The sequence below is a fragment of the Sus scrofa genome, chromosome 17, assembly GCF_000003025.6.
Source record: "Sus scrofa isolate TJ Tabasco breed Duroc chromosome 17, Sscrofa11.1, whole genome shotgun sequence".
Lineage (NCBI taxonomy): Eukaryota > Metazoa > Chordata > Mammalia > Artiodactyla > Suidae > Sus > Sus scrofa.
In genome coordinates this window covers 51,680,947-51,698,016 of record NC_010459.5, presented here as the reverse complement: position 1 = coordinate 51,698,016, position 17,070 = coordinate 51,680,947, and the positions used below count along the sequence as shown (strand labels likewise).

The following is a 17,070-nucleotide window of genomic DNA, read 5'->3' as shown; positions in this document are numbered from 1 at the left end:
GCCAGCGCCGCAGTCGCGCGCGGTGCTGGGCGGTCATTGGGCGGCGTGATCTCGCCGCGGTTCCGCGGCCCTGCCGCCGCCGCCGCCGCCGCCAGCAGAGAGCACCGGGCGGGCCAGGCGAGTGGCCATGGCGGGCGCGGAAGACGGACCGGGCCAGCAGCTGGAGCTCGACGAGGACGAGGCGGCGTATTGCCGGCGCTGGGGCGCGCAGCATGCCGGGGCCCGCGAGCTGGCCGCGCTCTACTCACCAGGTAGGACCTCTGGGCCCCCCTCCGGGCCTGCAGTCACCCGTCCGAGCTACGGACAGCGACCCCCAGTCCGCTGTATCGGAACCCCTGCCTCAGGCCTCGATGCAAACTCCAGCGGCTTCTAACTTGCAAATAGCACCCCTAAGTCCGGGACCCCACCCCTGCGCCTCTTCCAAGCCCAAGCTAGAATCCCAGTCCCGGGACTTTCTGGATGCAAAAACAGTCCCCAGGTCTAGAAACTGCCATATCAGCTCCTCGGGCAACAAACAGCTCCCATCATCCTACCAGATCCAGATCCTAGCCCAGGGTACCCGCGGCTGCAAAGAGCGTCCCTAGACTTAGGAACCACCCCGCACCCCAGGACCCCGTCCAAGCTGAAGGCAACCCCTCAGCCACATGCACCGTCCTCGACCCCCCCAAAAGTTACACCGTATTCCAAGTTCCCCAGATCGGAAGTTCACACTCTAGGGCCCCATCTCTGCCCTAGCCAAGGCCCTGGACTTTAGTAACCTCACCCCACAAATCTGGGCACGTTTAGGCTCCCTGCTCTGGGAACATCAACTCAGGGTCCCACAGCTAATGGGTTCCCCAGAAACTTTTCCTCCAAAGCCCCATCCTGTATTTATAGATTCCATCTGCAGACCACCCTTCCCTCCTCCTCCCCTCCCCCCAGCATTATCTCTCACTCCATACTTTGGAATCCTAGGGTGGTGGGGGCACTACGAATCTTCCATTTAAGCTCCTCTCATATACAAGCCCCAACTCCAACCTTCTCCCATGTGTTTATATTAGCCCCCTCTATTAGGACTTGAGGGTCTCCAGAGGTTCTGTCCCCAGGCCAAGGGCCCTGGCTTCTTCCTGCTGGGCCTACCATTTCTGCTCCGGCAAGCACCAGCGCCCTCCCCCTTCTCTGACTTCCACTTGAGCTTCAGGAATCTCATTGCCAGGTTGCAGGAAGGCCAAGTGTCCCCAGGGGTTAAGGAAGTGCCTTTGAGAACTCTGGAGTCAGGTGACTGGGAGGCCCCTCTGCCTGGATGTTGCCATCACACCAAGCTTTGTTTGTCAAACGTTCGGACATCTTTCATTTTGCCAGGGTGTATCCACCATGTACAGCCCTAGCCTGGGGCAGGCATGAGTCCACTACCACCTTTGGCTTTGTGCCCTGACTGGCCTGGGTTTGCATACCATCTCTGCCATAACTGTGACCTTGGGCCATTTGCTCTCTCTTTGTGTCCTAGCTCACCAGAGGCCTTTCTAGACTTGTAATTCCATGTTCTGTTTGTAATTTTTTTTCATGCCTAAGTTGGGCACCTGGCCCATGCTGCCATGGTTTCTTCAGCCTGTTCCCCAGACACCCAGTCTGTGGCCTTTAAAACCTCCTCTGCTCCCTAAGACAGTCTGGACCTGACTTCCGGACTCTACTTCTTAGCTGTATGACCTGGGCCAAGCCACTTTCCATCTCTGAGCCTCTGTTTCCTCACCTCTAAAATGGGAACAAGGTACAGTTTATCTGTTCCTCAGTATCATTGAAAAGAAGAAATTAGATCATCTCCCTTGGCCAGTGCCTGGGATACAGTAGGCAATCCCTGTTATTAACCCAATAGTTGAACCTTTCCTGTGAGTCTCGGAGTAAGCTGCCTTGCCTCTTTGGTCCTCAGACTCACCACCTGGGATCAAGGATTCAGGGGCCCCCCTCCTTTGGTGTCCAGCTCTACCCACCTTCAACCAAATCGTACGTTGTCATTCTAAGCCTCCCCAGTGGACCACCATCTCTTCATTCCCATGATTGACCCTCTGTCCACTTCTGGTTTCCCCAAGTGCCCCTCACTCTCTAAAGAACAGCCACTTGGGGATCTAAGGCTGCAATCTCCTGGTGCCCCACACCTGCAGTCAGAGACCTTATCTCCTCCTGACTGCACTTGGGGCAGGGCTGGGAAAAGTGCCTGGGTAGGGGGAGTGAGGAAGGAAGAACGGTTTCTCCAAATTCCATCCTCCTCCCTCTGCCTGCCTTTGTCCCTTTCTTATGTAGCTTTTAATAAGAACCTTCATTTCTCTGGGCCTAAAATAAGGGGCCAGACTGAATACATATTGAGCACCCTTGTCCCAGTCCCTGTTCTAGGCTTTGAGGGCAAAGAGGTAAACAAAGTAAGAAGAATGGAGCTGGCATTTTAGTAAACTCAGTAAACAAGGGAAATATCTTACTTGCCTAATGGTGACAAGTGCTGTGAAACTTGTAGCAGAAAAAGGGAAAGTGAAATCACAGTGACATTTTAGAGAGAGGGCAGTAGAGAGAGGCCTCACTGACCAAATGACGTTTAAACAGAGACTAGAAGGGAGGGAAGCATGAAGATATTTGAGAAAGGATTGATCCAGACCAGGGACACGGCAAGTGCAAAGGCCCTGAGGTGAGAGCAAGCCTGCAGTGTTTGCAGGACACCAAGGAGGCTGGTGGGCTGGAACAGAGTGAGCCAGGGGAGAGGCGGAAAGTTCCTGGGTTCCAGGACTGAATTCTTGAGATTCCTGGGGCCAGAGGGGATTGGCACCTTAGTAGTTGGCAGCAATAATAAGGCAGTTAACATAGTTGGCATTTATTGAGCACTGACTGTATGCTGGGCTTTTCTCTCATACACTCTCATTTCATCTTCACGGAAGTTGTCTCTGGGGCACCCTGGTATTAACTCCATTTTACAGACCCCAGTAGCCTCCTTATGGCCCACCCCCCATATGCATTCTTCCTAACATTTCTTGCCTGGGATGCGACTTGCATCTGCCCCCACCAGAGGAAGGCCAGCAGGGCCAGGGGCTGCATCTGTTTGGCCTGCCTAAAGTGCCTGCACTCTGTCCATCTTTAAGATCTCCTCTGATGGGAGTTCCCATCGTGGCACAGTGGTTAATGAATCTGACTAGGAACTATGAGTTTACGGGTTCGATCCCTGGCCTTGCTCATTGGGTTAAGGATCCGGCATTGCCGTGAGCTATGGTGTAGGTCGCAGACGCGGCTCGGATCCCGCGTTGCTATGGCTCTGGCGTAGGCTGGCGGCTACAGCTCCAGTTCGACCCCTAGCCTGGGACCCTCCGTATGCCGCGGAAGCGGCCCTAGAAGAAAAGGCAAAAAGACCAAAAAAAAAAAAAAAAAAAAGATCTCTGAGGCTTCGCAAAGAGTGGTGACCTGCCCGTGGTCATACAGCCAGCAGAGCCAGAACCAGAACACTGGTCAGGGGCATTGTGGGTTCCATGTTCTAAATTTTCACTGTGGAGGTGAGCCATCCTGGGGTGGGTGTGCGGGCAGGGACCAGTGTTCCGGGTCAACAGAGCAGCAGCATGTGTGCAGGGCCAGCAGGCGAGACAAAGGGCTTCGTGTCAGCTAAGAGCTGTGAGTCGCCTGGTCAGGGCAGCTTGGGGCGAGGCAGCCTCAAACTGATCCTGTGGGCTCTGAGTGTCTGGCCAAAGAGTTGGGGCCTGGTCCTGTGGGTCTCAGAAGCCACAAGCGTCCAGGTTTGGGTTTCGCAGCACCACCGCCCCCTCTGCCAGGTGCTGGTGTTTGGGAAGAGCTTGGAGGGCTTGGCCGGCCTCCCCAAGCCTCCTGGGCAAACCGGGAGGTGAGGCAGGTGTCCAGCTTCCCAGAAGGTGCCAGCTGGCGCCCTGCCTCCAGGGGTGGATTTTGAGGAGTCCCTGGAACCAGCTGTTCACTACCCTGGCTAACTATGGATGACCCTGCCCTGTGGGACACAGGGACTCTTAGCGAGGGCTCAGGGGAAAGGTGGAGGGTGTAGGACTGCTAGGCGGGGGTCCTGGCCCGAGTCCTAGAGCTGAGCCTGGGTTCTGTCCCCCACACATGCCTCCCTGAGGCCCCTTCCCTGACTGGGCCCTGTTCCTGCCACACTTCTGGCCTGGATTCCCCTGTCTCCCTCAATCTTGTTCTTTCTCCATTTCTTTGTCTCTCCTCCTCCCTGGCCATACTCATTCCCTCTTTCTCTTTGTCTCCCTGTAATTGCTCCCTGTCTCTGTCCTCTTCTCTTTCTCATCTCTCTGTGTCTCTGATTCCTCTTCTCTCCCATCTCTGTTTGTCTCTTTGTCGCTCTTCCTTGTGTCTCTCTTGGTCCCTGTCTTCTACCTCCTGTCCCCCCACCTCCCTGAGGCTGAGGGTTTCCCAGTGGCCAAGGGCCACCAGAAGTGCAGGATATCCAGGGCTTGTCTGACCAAAACCGGAGGCGTCGGGCCTGATGCCACGCCTTGGGCCATGGCCTGCCCCCAGGAAAGCAGAGGTGGCCTCCCCTGCACCTCCCAACCCTGCACAGCCACCACACACAACCCAGCCCCCTCCCCAGGCCATCAGGCATCCCCATGATAACTCGGCCCAGGTCATGTACCCTGGCCAGGCCCAGCGCCCTACCAGAAGCAGCCTGAGCTCTTCTGAACTGAACAAAGTCCGTCCCTCCCTAGGCCTCAGTCTGCCCATCTGTGAAGCAATGCCATTTAGACCACCTGACCATGCAGGCCCTGCCAGGCTGACTGTCCATGCTGTGACCTTGATGATGCTGTGGGCAAGACACTTTCTCTCTCCAGGCCCAGTTTCTCCCTCTGAAGGACGGGGCATCTGGCAGGCGAGGCCTGGCTGGGATCACCCCTGGCCCCCCGTATGTGACATGTCATAGGTGCTCCATGAGGGCCACTTATTATTATGGATTTATTTTTTTGTGGATCAAAGTTAAGGCACTTGTTGTCTGCAGAAGGATCCAGATTCCAGAAGCCAAAGAGATAGAGTTTAGATGGGAAAGTATTCAGATTTGGGGACATTCTTCTTGGCATGGGGAGAGAGCTGGACTGTCTTTGAAATCAGGACAGCCCTGAATATCCAGGCTAATATGTTCCATTTATGAGCCCAAGACCCAAACCCAGCTCTTCGTTTTTACCCACTGAGCCTCAGTTCCCTCGTCTAGGACATTTCCTCTCTGAAGGGACTGGATGTGAGTGAGACCATGGCTCCCGCTAGAAAGCCCAGACCACTGCAGGGGCCTGGCCAGGACTGCCACCAAGGGAGGCCCACCCAGTGTGAGGCTGCAGGAAGGGGAAAGGAGTGGGGTGAACTGGGAGCTCTTGCGCTGTCTGATGGGAGCCACAGCTGCTCAGGCCAGGGGTGGCCGAGCCCTGTATTCTCAAAGGAAGCAGGAAGATAGGAATTTAGTGGGGGTTTTTTAAATGTAGCTAATTTTTTTTAAACTGAGAGTATAATATGACAGAAGGAGCAGGTCTGCAGCCTCTCAGACGTGTCCTACCTCCTATACCCCATCCCGTAAGAGGTCTCAGTGGGTGGAAGCCATTGTTGTTGTTACTGTTATTTGATCATGTGGCTGTCCCTATAGGCAGGGGACAGCAGATGGGTCCCATACCACTACCCATCCTGGCTTCCTGCTTCTGAACCACAGGTCCTGGCCACAAGCAGAAACCACAAAAGGGAAGGCCCTTCTGGGCCTGATCGTTGTGAGCCCACGTGGGGACCACTGGGGGTGGGGGGGCCAGGGCCTCGTGGCCCAAGGGAAACGGCCCCTGACTGCAGAGTGGGAAGGAAAGGGCTTCCGCATCTGCCACTGTGTTGCTGTTGGGATCCTAGCCCTTTCTGGGCCCAGGGAATGTCCCTTCGCCGCTCTGAGCCTTGGCCTTTTCACAAGGCAGCTGTTCTGCTCCTGGCTTAGGGCGCAGTCTGCTGCTGTGTAGCCTGGGCAAGGCCCTTTCTCTCTCTGAGCCTGTTGCCCTGTCAGGAACAATGGGTCGCCTCATATTTCCTCCCCTTGGTGCTTCAGTGAGGGGCTCCCAGAGACAAAGCCTGGCACTTTTCTTTAGGATCGTGGTTGGCAATTTGCTCATCACACAAGGATTTTTTGAGTACCGGCTGTGTGCCAGAGCCCTGGTGAGCAGGCTAGGCATGGTCCTGGGCCTCCTGAGTTTGCATTTAGGGGAGATAGGCATTATACAGGCAGTGACAGTCCCCATGATGAGTCCTGGGTTGAGGGACTCCGGGGGTCAAAGGAGGCATCATGGTTGGCTTCCTGGAGGTGGAGGTTCCAGGTTGAGGGTCCTTGGGACTGTCTGCCTGAGGAAACAGTATTTCCAGGGACCCTGTCACACATTGTGTCACCCACATGGTGTTTTTATTTCCTTCTGCTTTTGTAAATTTTAGTTTACAATTACAGGAAAAGACAGAGTTCCCTCTGTGGCACGGTGGGTTAAGTTCCCGTCATGGCTCAGTGGAAACAAATCTGACTAGGAAACGTGAGGTTGAAGGTTCAATCCCTGGCCTCGCTCAGTGGGTTAAGGATCTGGCGTTGACATGAGCTATGGTGTAGGTTGCAGATGCGACTCAGATCTGACATTGCTGTGGCTGTGCTGTAGGCTGGCAGCTGTAGCTCTGATTAGACCCCTAGCCTGGGAACCTCCGTATGCCTTGGGTGCAGCCCTAATAAGCAAAAAAAAAGGAATCCGACTGCAGCAGCTTGGGTTGCTGCAGATGCTGATTCAATCCTGGCCCAGCCCAGTGGGTTAAAGGATCCAGCGTTGCTGCTTTAGAAAGAGAACAGGTGCTTGGTGTCCCACTGTCCCACCCAGCCCACCTCACTCCTTCAAATCACCTGCCTGGCCTCTGGAGTTTAACCCTTTCGGAGTTTCCTGGTGGCTCTGGGTTAAGGAACTGACATTTGTCACTGCTGTGGCTCTAGTTACTGCTGAAGCACAGGTTTCATCCCTGGCCTGAGAACTTCCCATGCTACAGGCGCAGCCAGGGGGGATAAAAGTTTGAGAGCCTGCTCAGTACTGCCTCTTCTCCCTGTGGCAGGAGCTCCAGAAATGATCACCAAGGCCCGGTTCTCCTGATTTCCTGACTCATTGGCTAGAGCCCTGCCTCATGGAGATTGGGTGGGGTCTGAACCCCCAGGATTAAAAACCGTTTATAGCCTCTACCTCCAAATAATTACCTGTGAAAGGGGATGGGTGATGGGATTTTAAAAAGAAGCTCATTCAGATTCTTTGAGGTGTCTCTAGAGAGACCCGGGAGGCTGGCATGCGGGTTCTGTCTGCCAAAGAATGCGGCATATGCAAGGCCAGCTTTGTGGGCTTGTGACCGGTGCACAGGGCCCTATGTTCACACTCGGTTTAACATAGCCGGCACTGAGTGTATGACCTTGGGCAGGCCTTCCCCTTCTCGGGGCCTCAGTGATATTCATCTGTGAAATGGGTAGGCAGTCCCTCAGTTCAGCCTGTGGTTAACACTGTAGACTCACGGAACATAGTCAGAGATGCCCCATGAGCCCAGCTCTGCCTGGCTTTAAAGCTCCATCCCTCAGCCTTTGCCACGCGGCCTGCACTCACCTCTCACCTCCTCTCCCTGCAGGCAAGCGCTTCCAGGAGTGGTGCAGTGTGATCCTCTGCTTTAGCCTCATCGCTCACAACATGGTCCACCTCCTGCTGCTGGCCCGCTGGGAGCACACGCCCCTTGTAATGCTGGGTGTCGGTGAGTGCCCACAGCCCTGTTGCCTGCCCTGGTTTGCCCCGGGGCCAGGGACTGACCTAGGGTCTGTGCCATGGATGGCGACTTACACACCCACAAGGGTGTGTGCGCATGTGAGGACATAAATAGGGCCCAGGGTATGATGGGAACCCTGCGTCTCATCTCAGTCGCTGACACCTCTGTCCTTGTCACTTGGGCCAGAAACCTCAGTTCCTCTCCTCCTCTTCCATTCCGTATCCCAGCCGGCAGCAAGTACTCTTGGCTATTTACTTTCAAAACGCCTCCAGGGTCCATTACCCTCCACCTCCATCATCCCAGCCCCGGCCCAGCGCCATCCTCTCCCGCCTGGACTGTGGCGGAAGCCTCCTCCCTGGTCTGCCCCCACCCCATCCACTCTCGACAGGCAGCTGGGAGGATCCTGTTAGATCCTCCATGAGGTCGTACCACTCGCCTGTTGTTGCCCGTATTCTTAGAGTAAAACACCAGCTCCTCGGCATGGCCTGGCCCCAGTTTCTCTTCGCATCATTTCCTTCCTCTCCTCTGGCGCACCCATTAGCTCAGGGCCTTTGCACATGCTCTTCCTGTGCCTGGAACTCTCTTCCCACAGACATTCGTGGTGTTCACTGCCTCATCCAGGTCACTTCCTCAAAGAGGGCTTCCCTCAAAAATAGCAGCCCTGGAAGTTCCCATTGTGGCTCAGCAGAAACGAGTCAGACTAGTAACCACGAGGATGCAGGTTCGATCCCTGGCCTTGCTCAGTAGGTTAAGGATCTGGTGTGGCCGTGAACTGTGGTGTAGGTGGCAGACATGGCTGGGATCTGGCGTTGCTGTGGCTCTGGTGTAGGCCGCCAGCTGCAGCTCCAATTGAATCCCTAGCCTGCGAACTTCCATATGCCGCAGGTATAGCCCTAAAAAGACAAAAAAAAAAAAAAAAAAAATAGCAGCCCTGCCACATACCACCCCTGACCCTTCTCCAGTGTATTGCCTCTTTCTTGATTATCTGTCTCCTCCCACTCAAATCCCTGAGAGTAGAGATTTTTGTTTATTCGCTGCTGTGTCCCCAGCACAAGGCCTCACACAAGGTGCTTGGTAAATATTTATTGAATCAGTGAATGAGTGAATGAATGAGCACGCTGCAGAGCGTTAGTGCCTGCTGGGTGTTTTCCATTGGTCAGTCCCCACCTCCCCATAGGCAGGGAGGTAGATTTTGCAGTTATCATTTTCCAGATGAGGAGACCGAGAGGCTCAGAGAAGGGACTGACCAGAGTCACACCTCACACCAGAAAGCACAGCATAGTTCTTATTTCCCTGTCTCCACTCCCAGGTCCTGGGGCGACTGAGTTCTTTCCTCTCCTCACACCGCCCCCCACCCCCTATGCTGGACACTCATCCCCTCCCCCACCCTGGGCTCCCAGGCTGAGGGGCAGCTGTGCCCTTGGTCCACCTGGCCCGCCCTAAGTGTTCAGCTTCCACAGTGTCATTAAAAGCATTCTGGCGCCGAAGCCAGTAGTGCTCAGGCCAGTTAATTGAGCCATCTGGGTCTGGACTGGGGATTAACCCATCCAGTGCTGGGGAACCTGCACCCTGCCCACAGGAACCAAGCATGCCCCCCTCCACCCAAGGGGAGAAGGACCTGCACCTCCACCCTCTCTGCCTCAGAGCACCACATTCAAGGGCGGGGATGCAGACAGTGTGAGCCCTGATGCGCCATGTGGGTCTGGGCCCCTACAGACCCAGGTTCAACTCCCAGCCATGCCACTTCCTGACTGGGCGCCTTGGGCAAGCCCCATGCTGGGCCCTTTTAACTCTTGGTGGTAGCCTAGTGAGTAGGTTCTCATCACCGTCTTCTGAGAGGCCATTGGCCTTCCCCAGGCAGCCGCAGAATCTGGGGTTACTGCACAGGCTGCAGTCAGCTCTGGGAGGAGGGCGTGTTCCAGGCAGTGGGCCCAGGCTGGGCAAAGGGTCAGCAGTACCAGAGCCCAGGTTTGTGTTTGCAAGCCAGGAGGTTGGGCATTCCAGGCAGTTGGGACCACAGCTTCCAGCTCTGGGCCAGGAGCTCTCTCACCTGCATGAGACACCTGCTCTCCATCCCACACCTTTGCCTTCTGGCTGATAAGAGCAGACAGTCCGCTGATAGTGGTGTTTGCACAGCTCCTAATCGATTTAAATAGCTGCCCTGATTTGTGTGTTGACATGCAAGAAGTAAGGGCACCGTGCCAGCCTAAAGAGCCCACCCCCAGCCTGGTGCCATCTCCCCAGAGGTTCTGGTGCCCCTGCCAGGCCCCAGAAACCAAGGGAGCGGGAAGCCCTGAAAAGGTGCCCAGTAAATAAACACAGACGACAAAATGCCAGGAAGCAAAGTCAAGATAAGGGAATTGGCAAGGAAGAGTTGAGGTAAGAGGTCAGGGAAGCCCACTCTGGAGAAGGGGACATTTGTGTAGAGGCCTGAAGGAGGTGGCGGGGGGGTGAGGGGGATGCTGGCAAACAGTTACCTCTGTGCAGGGCATCCCAGGCAGAGGAGTGGCAAGTGCAGAGGCTTTGAGGCCGCTGTGAACCCTGGGCATTTGGAGGATAGAGAGGAGGCCAGTGTGGCTGGAGAAAATTCATGAAAGGAGAAGGAGCTGGCAGCAGCTCAGAGGCACTGTGGGGGCGGGTGTCGTGTAGAACCTTGAAGGCTGTAGTCTGGACTTGGGGTTTATTCTACAGGCCATGAGAAGCCATTGGTGAGTTTCCCAATTTCCCAGACATCATCTGACCTGCAGGGAGGATGGAAGGGGCAGGAAGGGCCAGAGAGGAGGTGAAGATGGTGGCCCAGACCCCAGGAGGGCAGTGGAGGTGGTGGAAAGTCATCAAACTCTGGATGAGCTGTGATAGGTGAGCCTCCAGTGTGACTGTGGAGGTGAGAGGAAAGAGGGGTCTGTGGCCTAGGTGGTGGCTGGGACAGGGTTGGAGGAGCCTGCCTGAGGGCCCTGGGGAGGTGTCCAGAAATTGGAGATCAGAGTCTGACATCAGGGAAGGAAGCTGGAGATAAAAATCTGGGCGTCCTGGGAGTCGAGATGGTGTTTGAAGCCCAGGTGCTGGCGGAGACCCCACCCCAAGCCCTGTGCAAACTCAGCTGTGCAAACCCCAGAGGAGGCTGAGGCCTTCCCTGCTTCCAGGCGGGAAGAGGAGGAAGAGCCAGCCAAACGGGTGGAAGGTGAACCAGGCAGAGTTGCACAAGCTAAAAGGAGCTTATGTTTCCAGAAGACTTGGGGGGTCAACCAGGAGCCACCACCGAACAGACCAGCAAGGAGAGGCACTGAGGGGGACCCATGGATTGGGCCACATGGAGGTCATTAGCGACCCCGACAAGGACAGTGTTGCCACAGTGAATGAGTGACAGATGAATGGCCCGGGAGCCCTGAGCTGTTTACTGCACCTGGGGCAAGTGAAGGAAAAGTGTCAGGGGTTGTGAGCTGGTGTTGCAAGGAGTGAGTAGGAGTTTTCTGACAGAAAGACAGAGGGAAGAGAGTTCCAGCAGAGAGTCACAGCGAGTACAGAGGTCAGCAATGAGCTGAGCAGTCACAGGGCCTCGGGTCATAGCTCGTCCCACAGATCAGGTGAAGAGTCTCCACAGGATTTGAGCTAAAAGGTGGTAAAGACAGGATTTGGCCCCAGAACTCCGTATGGCCCAGCCCTCAGCAGCTTCTGCTCTGTCTCGGCCCCTCTCTCTGTCTCCACATCAGGGAATGAGGTGGGCAGGGGCAAAGAAGCCCCAGCTGGGGGGCCTATGAGGAGATGGAGGCCCCAGGGGGCCCAGGGACTGTCTCAAGGTCGCCTGGTGAGTCCTCTTCCAGTGCCCTGCAGGCGGACTGGTAACCAGGCCCAGACCACTCCCAGGGTGAGGCAGCCACTGGGTTCTGCCACCAGCGCCAGGACAAAGAAGCCTCTGTGTGCCTGCCTCTGCCACCCCTACCTTCATTAAAGATTCCGTGAACTGGAGGCCTGGGGTTGCTGCTTGAGATCACAGAGCCATTTTGTCACTGAGTCAGAGAAGGCTCCTCTCCAAAAATAATCCTGACATCTGCCTGAAGCCTACATCCCTCCGTGCTCACCCGGGTCGTTTGATAGATGACACAGCTGAGGCCTGGAGAGGGGAGCAATGTTTAACTATTAACTGCGGCTACATTTGGGGAGCACTTCCTTTGTCCTAAGGACCTGCATTAGCCCATTGTTATTAACCGATTGTGGTAATGAAGTAAGTGCCATTAATACCCATTTCCCAGAGCTGGACATAAGTGGCCCTTGCCATGGTCTCAGCCCCGCCCCAGCAGCCCTGCCAGCCCCAGAGGCCTTTCCCGGCCAGGGGGTTGAGTGGGGCGCTTACCTGCCTGGTCTCACCTCCTCCTCCGGAAGGTGGGATGTGCTCGAGCCCATCGCCATAGCACAGGACATGAGACAGTAGACATTTTTTAAAAATTGACTTAACTTCCTAGAACAGCTTTATTTTTTTAGTTTTATTGAATTAGAGTTGATTTACAATGTTGTGATAATTTCTTCTGTCCAATAGAGTGATTCGGTGATACACAGACACCTATCCTTTTTTTTTTTTCATATTCTTTTCCCATATAGGTTTTTTTTTGTTTGCTTTTTGTTTTTTGTCTTTTTTCTATTTCTTAGGCCGCTCCCACAGCATATGGAGGTTCCCAGGATAGGGGTCGAATCGGAGCTGTAACCACTGGCCTACACCAGAGCCACAGCAACGCGGGATCCGAGCCGCGTCTGCAACCTACACCACAGCTCACGGCAACGCCGGATCGTTAACCCACTGAGCAAAGGCAGGGACTGAACCCGCAACCTCATGGTTCCTAGTCGGATTCGTTAACCACTGCGCCACGACGGGAACTCCCCATATAGGTTATTATAGAATATTGGGTGGAGTTCCTGTGCTCTACAGCAGCTCTCCGTTGACCAGCCATTCCATATACAGTAGTGTGAATATACCAATCCCAAGTCCCCAGTCCATTTCTAGAACTTGAACAAATAGTACTGTGAGTTCCCATATATCCTCTGCCCCCAACTCCCCCCCCCCTTTTTTTTTCCTGCTTTCTAGGGCCGTACCCATGGCATGTGGCAGTTCCCAGGCTCGGGGTCAAATCGGAGCTACAGCTGCCGGCCTACACCACAATCACAGCAACCCAGGATCCAAGCCGCGTCTGTGACCTACAGCACAGCTCACGGCAACGCCGGATCCTTAACCCACTGAGCAAGGCCAGGGATCAAACTCACATCCTCATGGATCCTTGTCATGTTCATTAACTGCTGAGCCACGACGGGAATAATATTTGTTTCCCCTGGGCCACAACGGAACTCCCTTCCCCTATTGTTAACATTTTGTATTAGTATCATGTATTTGTTACAGTTAATACACCAATATGGATACGTTATTATAAACTGAAGTCCATAGTTTATTCAGATGTCCTTAGTTTTTAGCTGATGTCCTTTATCTATTCCAGGATCCCGTCCAGGATTCCATATCATGTTTAGTTGTCATATCCCTTGAGGCTCCTTAGCTGTGACTCAGCTAATACTTTTCTTGTTTTCAGTGTTGTTGACAGTTTTGAGGAGTGCTGGTATTTTGTACGCTGCCCTCTAGTAGAACTTGCTTAGCGTTTTTCTTAGTGGGTTATGTGGCTCGGGGAGGAAGAGCTTCGAAGTCAAGTGCCATTTTCATCACACTGTAGCAAGGGTATGTCCTAGCATAGCATCATTCCCACTGTGATGTCAACCTTGACCCCCTGGCCCAAGTGGTGTTAGTCCAGTTCCTGCACTGTACGGCTTCTCCCCTTCCCCTTCCCTACTGTGTTCTCCTTGGAGAGAAGTCACTGTGCACAGCCCATAGTTAAGCTGTGGGGAGTTTCACTCCCAATAATGCACTTTTTAACAACTTTGACAAAGCACCCAGCGTACAAGAAGGGCTCCAGTGTTAACCATGATCACAAAACGTTGTTTTTCTAATGTTGTTTTTATTATCATTGTTATCATCTGTACGGATTAAATGCTTAGGACCGTTAAGGACATAAGATGTGTAACCGGCTTAAGACTGGCCTTGGTGCAGTGTCGGGATTAAGAGAGAGAACACATTTAAGGTGCTGGCACAGGGCCTGGTAACTATACGTACTCAATAAATGTCAAGTAAAAACAGGTAATAAATAGGTAAAAAAATAAGTTTAATGGATGGAGAAATAGGTAGATAGCTGCAGTCTTTACCCAGAGAGGATGAGGGCCTGTGTCTTCACACAGGTTTATGAATAAACAGGCACAGGAGCCTAAATCATAACAGCCCAAACCTAGAAACAACCTAGTCGTCTGACAGCAGAACAGATAAATGTACTGTGGTACCTCCAGACCGGGGCTATGACTCAGCAGTAAAAAGGGTGAACTCCTAAATACACACATGGATAACTCTAGAAACATTATGCTTGTGAAGGAATCTAGGTCCAAAAGAGCACATACTGTACGAATCCATTTATATGAAGTTCTAGAATTGACAAATCCAATCTATGATTATGGGAAGCAGATCAGTGGTTCCATGGAACAGGGGTGGGAAGGGAAATTGAAGGGGCCTACTGGGGGGCTGCATTCTCTTAAAGGCAGCATTTAGGGGCACCCTTAGAGCAGTTGGGACAGGGGGCCAAGAGGCACCTCAGCTGACCCTTTGCTGTGCAAGTGAAGATGCTGAGGCCCAGAGTGGGCTTGCCCAGGGTCACACAGCAATGTGGTAGCAACAGGGGAGGCCCTTGACTCATTGATCTAGCTCCTCCTTAGCTCTTGGCCACAGTGCCTCTAGTCCTTCCTGGTAGACATGAGGCAGTGTGTGCATAGCATCTTGTAGTATGCAGCAGGCACTCTATTAATGCCTCTAGACCTACTGAGCACAGTCTAAAGGCATGAAGCGCTACTGGTTTTGGAGGCTGGTAGACCCACCACTCCCCATCCCATGGCTGCCACTTCCAAGCCATGGGACCAGGGTGGTAGTTCAACTCTGAGCCCCTTTCCTCATCCTAGAAGCAGGGAAAATAAATAAGGCCACCTCGGATAGTAACAAGTGCTATCAAGAAATAAAGCAGGGAGATGTGACCAAGATCACCTGCCTGGGAGGATGGCTGGGGTGGGGGGGTGGCAGGTGACATTGGTCCTGAGCTAGAAGGCTGAGAAGGAGTCAGCCCCTTGGAGATCTTCAGGGAGGGGGTAGGGTGCCCCTCAAAGAACCCTTAAACGGCCCCGCCAGACCTTGGACAGCCAGTTTGCAATGAGAAACTAAACTTGAGAGGGTGTGCCCTGAAGTCACGTGACCCAGTGGTCTGCATTTGTTTTGTGTGTTTGTTTACAGCTCTCCCCCTCCTATCTCTTTGTCCCAATGATATGAGCTCTATGTCTGAGGCATCTCTGGCTCTAGAGCTTAGCACACAGTAGTAGGTCCTCAGAGAATGTTGCTTGAGAGACTGAATAACTGAAAAACAGCAGTAATATGTATTGAGGGCTTGCGGTGCTCAACAAATGTTTACTGAACCATATTATGGGCTGGGATCTGGGATGCAGCTGTAAAGGAAAGACTAAAATCCCTGACTTCATGAAGCTGATGCCCTTGTTGGGGGAAACAAACAGAAATGAAGTCCAGGGTGATAGGTGCTTGGAGAAGAAAGATAGGAGGTAGAAGACGCTGGAAGATGGAGGTAGTTACAGTTTTAGATCAGGTGTCCCTGGAGGACCTTTGAGGCAGAGAGATTTGAAAGAAGCGAGGGAGTGAGCTGTGCTACATCTTGGAAAAGAATGTTCTAGCAGAGTGAAGAGCAAATGCAGAGACCCAGAGGCATGTAAGGGGGTGCAAAGGAAAGAGAATATGCAAGTAGGGCTGAGATGCAGAGGGAGGGGAGCGAGACGGGATGGCACTGGGGTGTCACCCTGGGCAGTTTGCTGGCCACTCTGCCTTGGTTTCCCCATGTGGACGGGGTGGCAGTGCATCCTGATGTGTTGGATTTGGACCTCAAGGCAGGTTAAGAGCCCAGCTCTGCCACTTGCCAGCTATGTGACCTCAGTCTAGTTATTTCTGTTCTTTTTTTTTTTTTTTTTTTTGTCTTTTTGTCCTTTTTAGGGCCACACCCGTGGAGCTTCCCAGGCTATGGGTTGAATCGGAGCTATAGCTGCCGGCCTACGCCAGAGCCACAGCAATGTTAGATCCTTAACCCACTGAGCGAGGCCAGGGATCGAACCCACAACCTCATGGTTCCTAGTCAGATTCGTTAACCACTGAGCCATGACAGGAACTCCTTTATTTTTATTTTATTTTATTGCTTTTTAGGACCGCACCTGCCGCATATGGAAGTTCCCAGGCTAGCGAGGCTGGGGATTAAACCCCTAACCTTGTGGCTCCTAGTCGGATTCATTTCCACTGCTCCATGACAGGAACTCCTAGTTATTTCTGTTCCCCAAGCCTCAGTTTCCGCCTCTATAAAAACGGCACCAACTTCTAACAGAATGTGAGAATTCGTTAAGATCAAGCATGTAAAGCCCTTGTGTCTGGCACTGAGAAAGTGCTCAATAAATTGCAGTTGCTATGGGTTTTTTTAATCATCATCATTCCAACCATCTATAGAAAACAGGCGCAGAGAGGTTAAGTAACATGCCCAAGGTCACACAGCTAGTGAGTGACAGCTGGAATGTGAGTCCAGATGTAACAGCACTTAACCTTTCTATGGTACCAAACCCTTAAGTGAGTGAATGGTTTAGAGGTTTCTGAGGGACTGCATTCCAGTTTTGAACAAATTCAGAACAAAGACAAGAAAAAGGCTGCTAGAAGCCAAAATATCACATTTATTGTTGATCAAAGCTAGGGTCAGGGGTGGGGCATGTCTTCTGTTTGGACCGAAGGTACTTCCTGACATCAAACCCCAGGATGTTTCCATCTAGTCACCAGCAGCGCTGGAGCAGAGTGGGCTTCCCCCGTGGGGCCATTGGGAGCCCAAAGGGGTCAGCTCTTCCTATAAGGAAAGGACGGGAGGGTCTCAGCAGGCCCCTTACTCTCTCCTGACCCGCCAAGCAGATGGGGCCCCACACCTCCCCTGGGGAAGAGCAAGTAAAGGGGCAGCTTGAGGCCGGGAGTGTTACATCTGAGGCTCCATCCTAAGGGAGGAAGTGTTCCAAGGAGAGAAGGGACACCCTCTCCCCTAACAGATGAGTGAGTGAGCGAGCCAGGGAGGGAGCAACTTCCTGATTTGGGGTAGGGAGTGGGCAGGGATGTCCCCCTGCCCCCCTGCCCCCCAGCTCACCCTCCTCGTGTCC

General features: G+C 53.4%; 1 protein-coding gene and 1 long non-coding RNA gene across 4 annotated transcripts in view; one reads left to right on the top strand and one right to left on the bottom strand.

Moving 5' to 3' along the window:
- TMEM189 (transmembrane protein 189) overlaps positions 32-17,070 on the top strand; it is a 23,887-nt gene continuing 6,848 nt past the window's right edge. The window contains 2 exon segments of one of the 2 annotated variants that reach the window (NM_001205093.1): positions 36-251; positions 7,633-7,752. In NM_001205093.1, coding sequence (NP_001192022.1) covers positions 128-251; positions 7,633-7,752 — 244 coding nt within the window. In that variant the 5' untranslated portion in view covers positions 36-127. 2 annotated transcript variants of the gene reach the window in all.
- The window catches only part of LOC110257429, a 14,253-nt gene continuing 13,762 nt past the window's right edge, over positions 16,580-17,070 (bottom strand). For both annotated transcript variants that reach the window (XR_002340005.1, XR_002340004.1), the window contains exon 4: positions 16,580-16,769. This is a non-coding gene — a long non-coding RNA (uncharacterized LOC110257429). The remainder of the gene's footprint in view (positions 16,770-17,070) is intronic.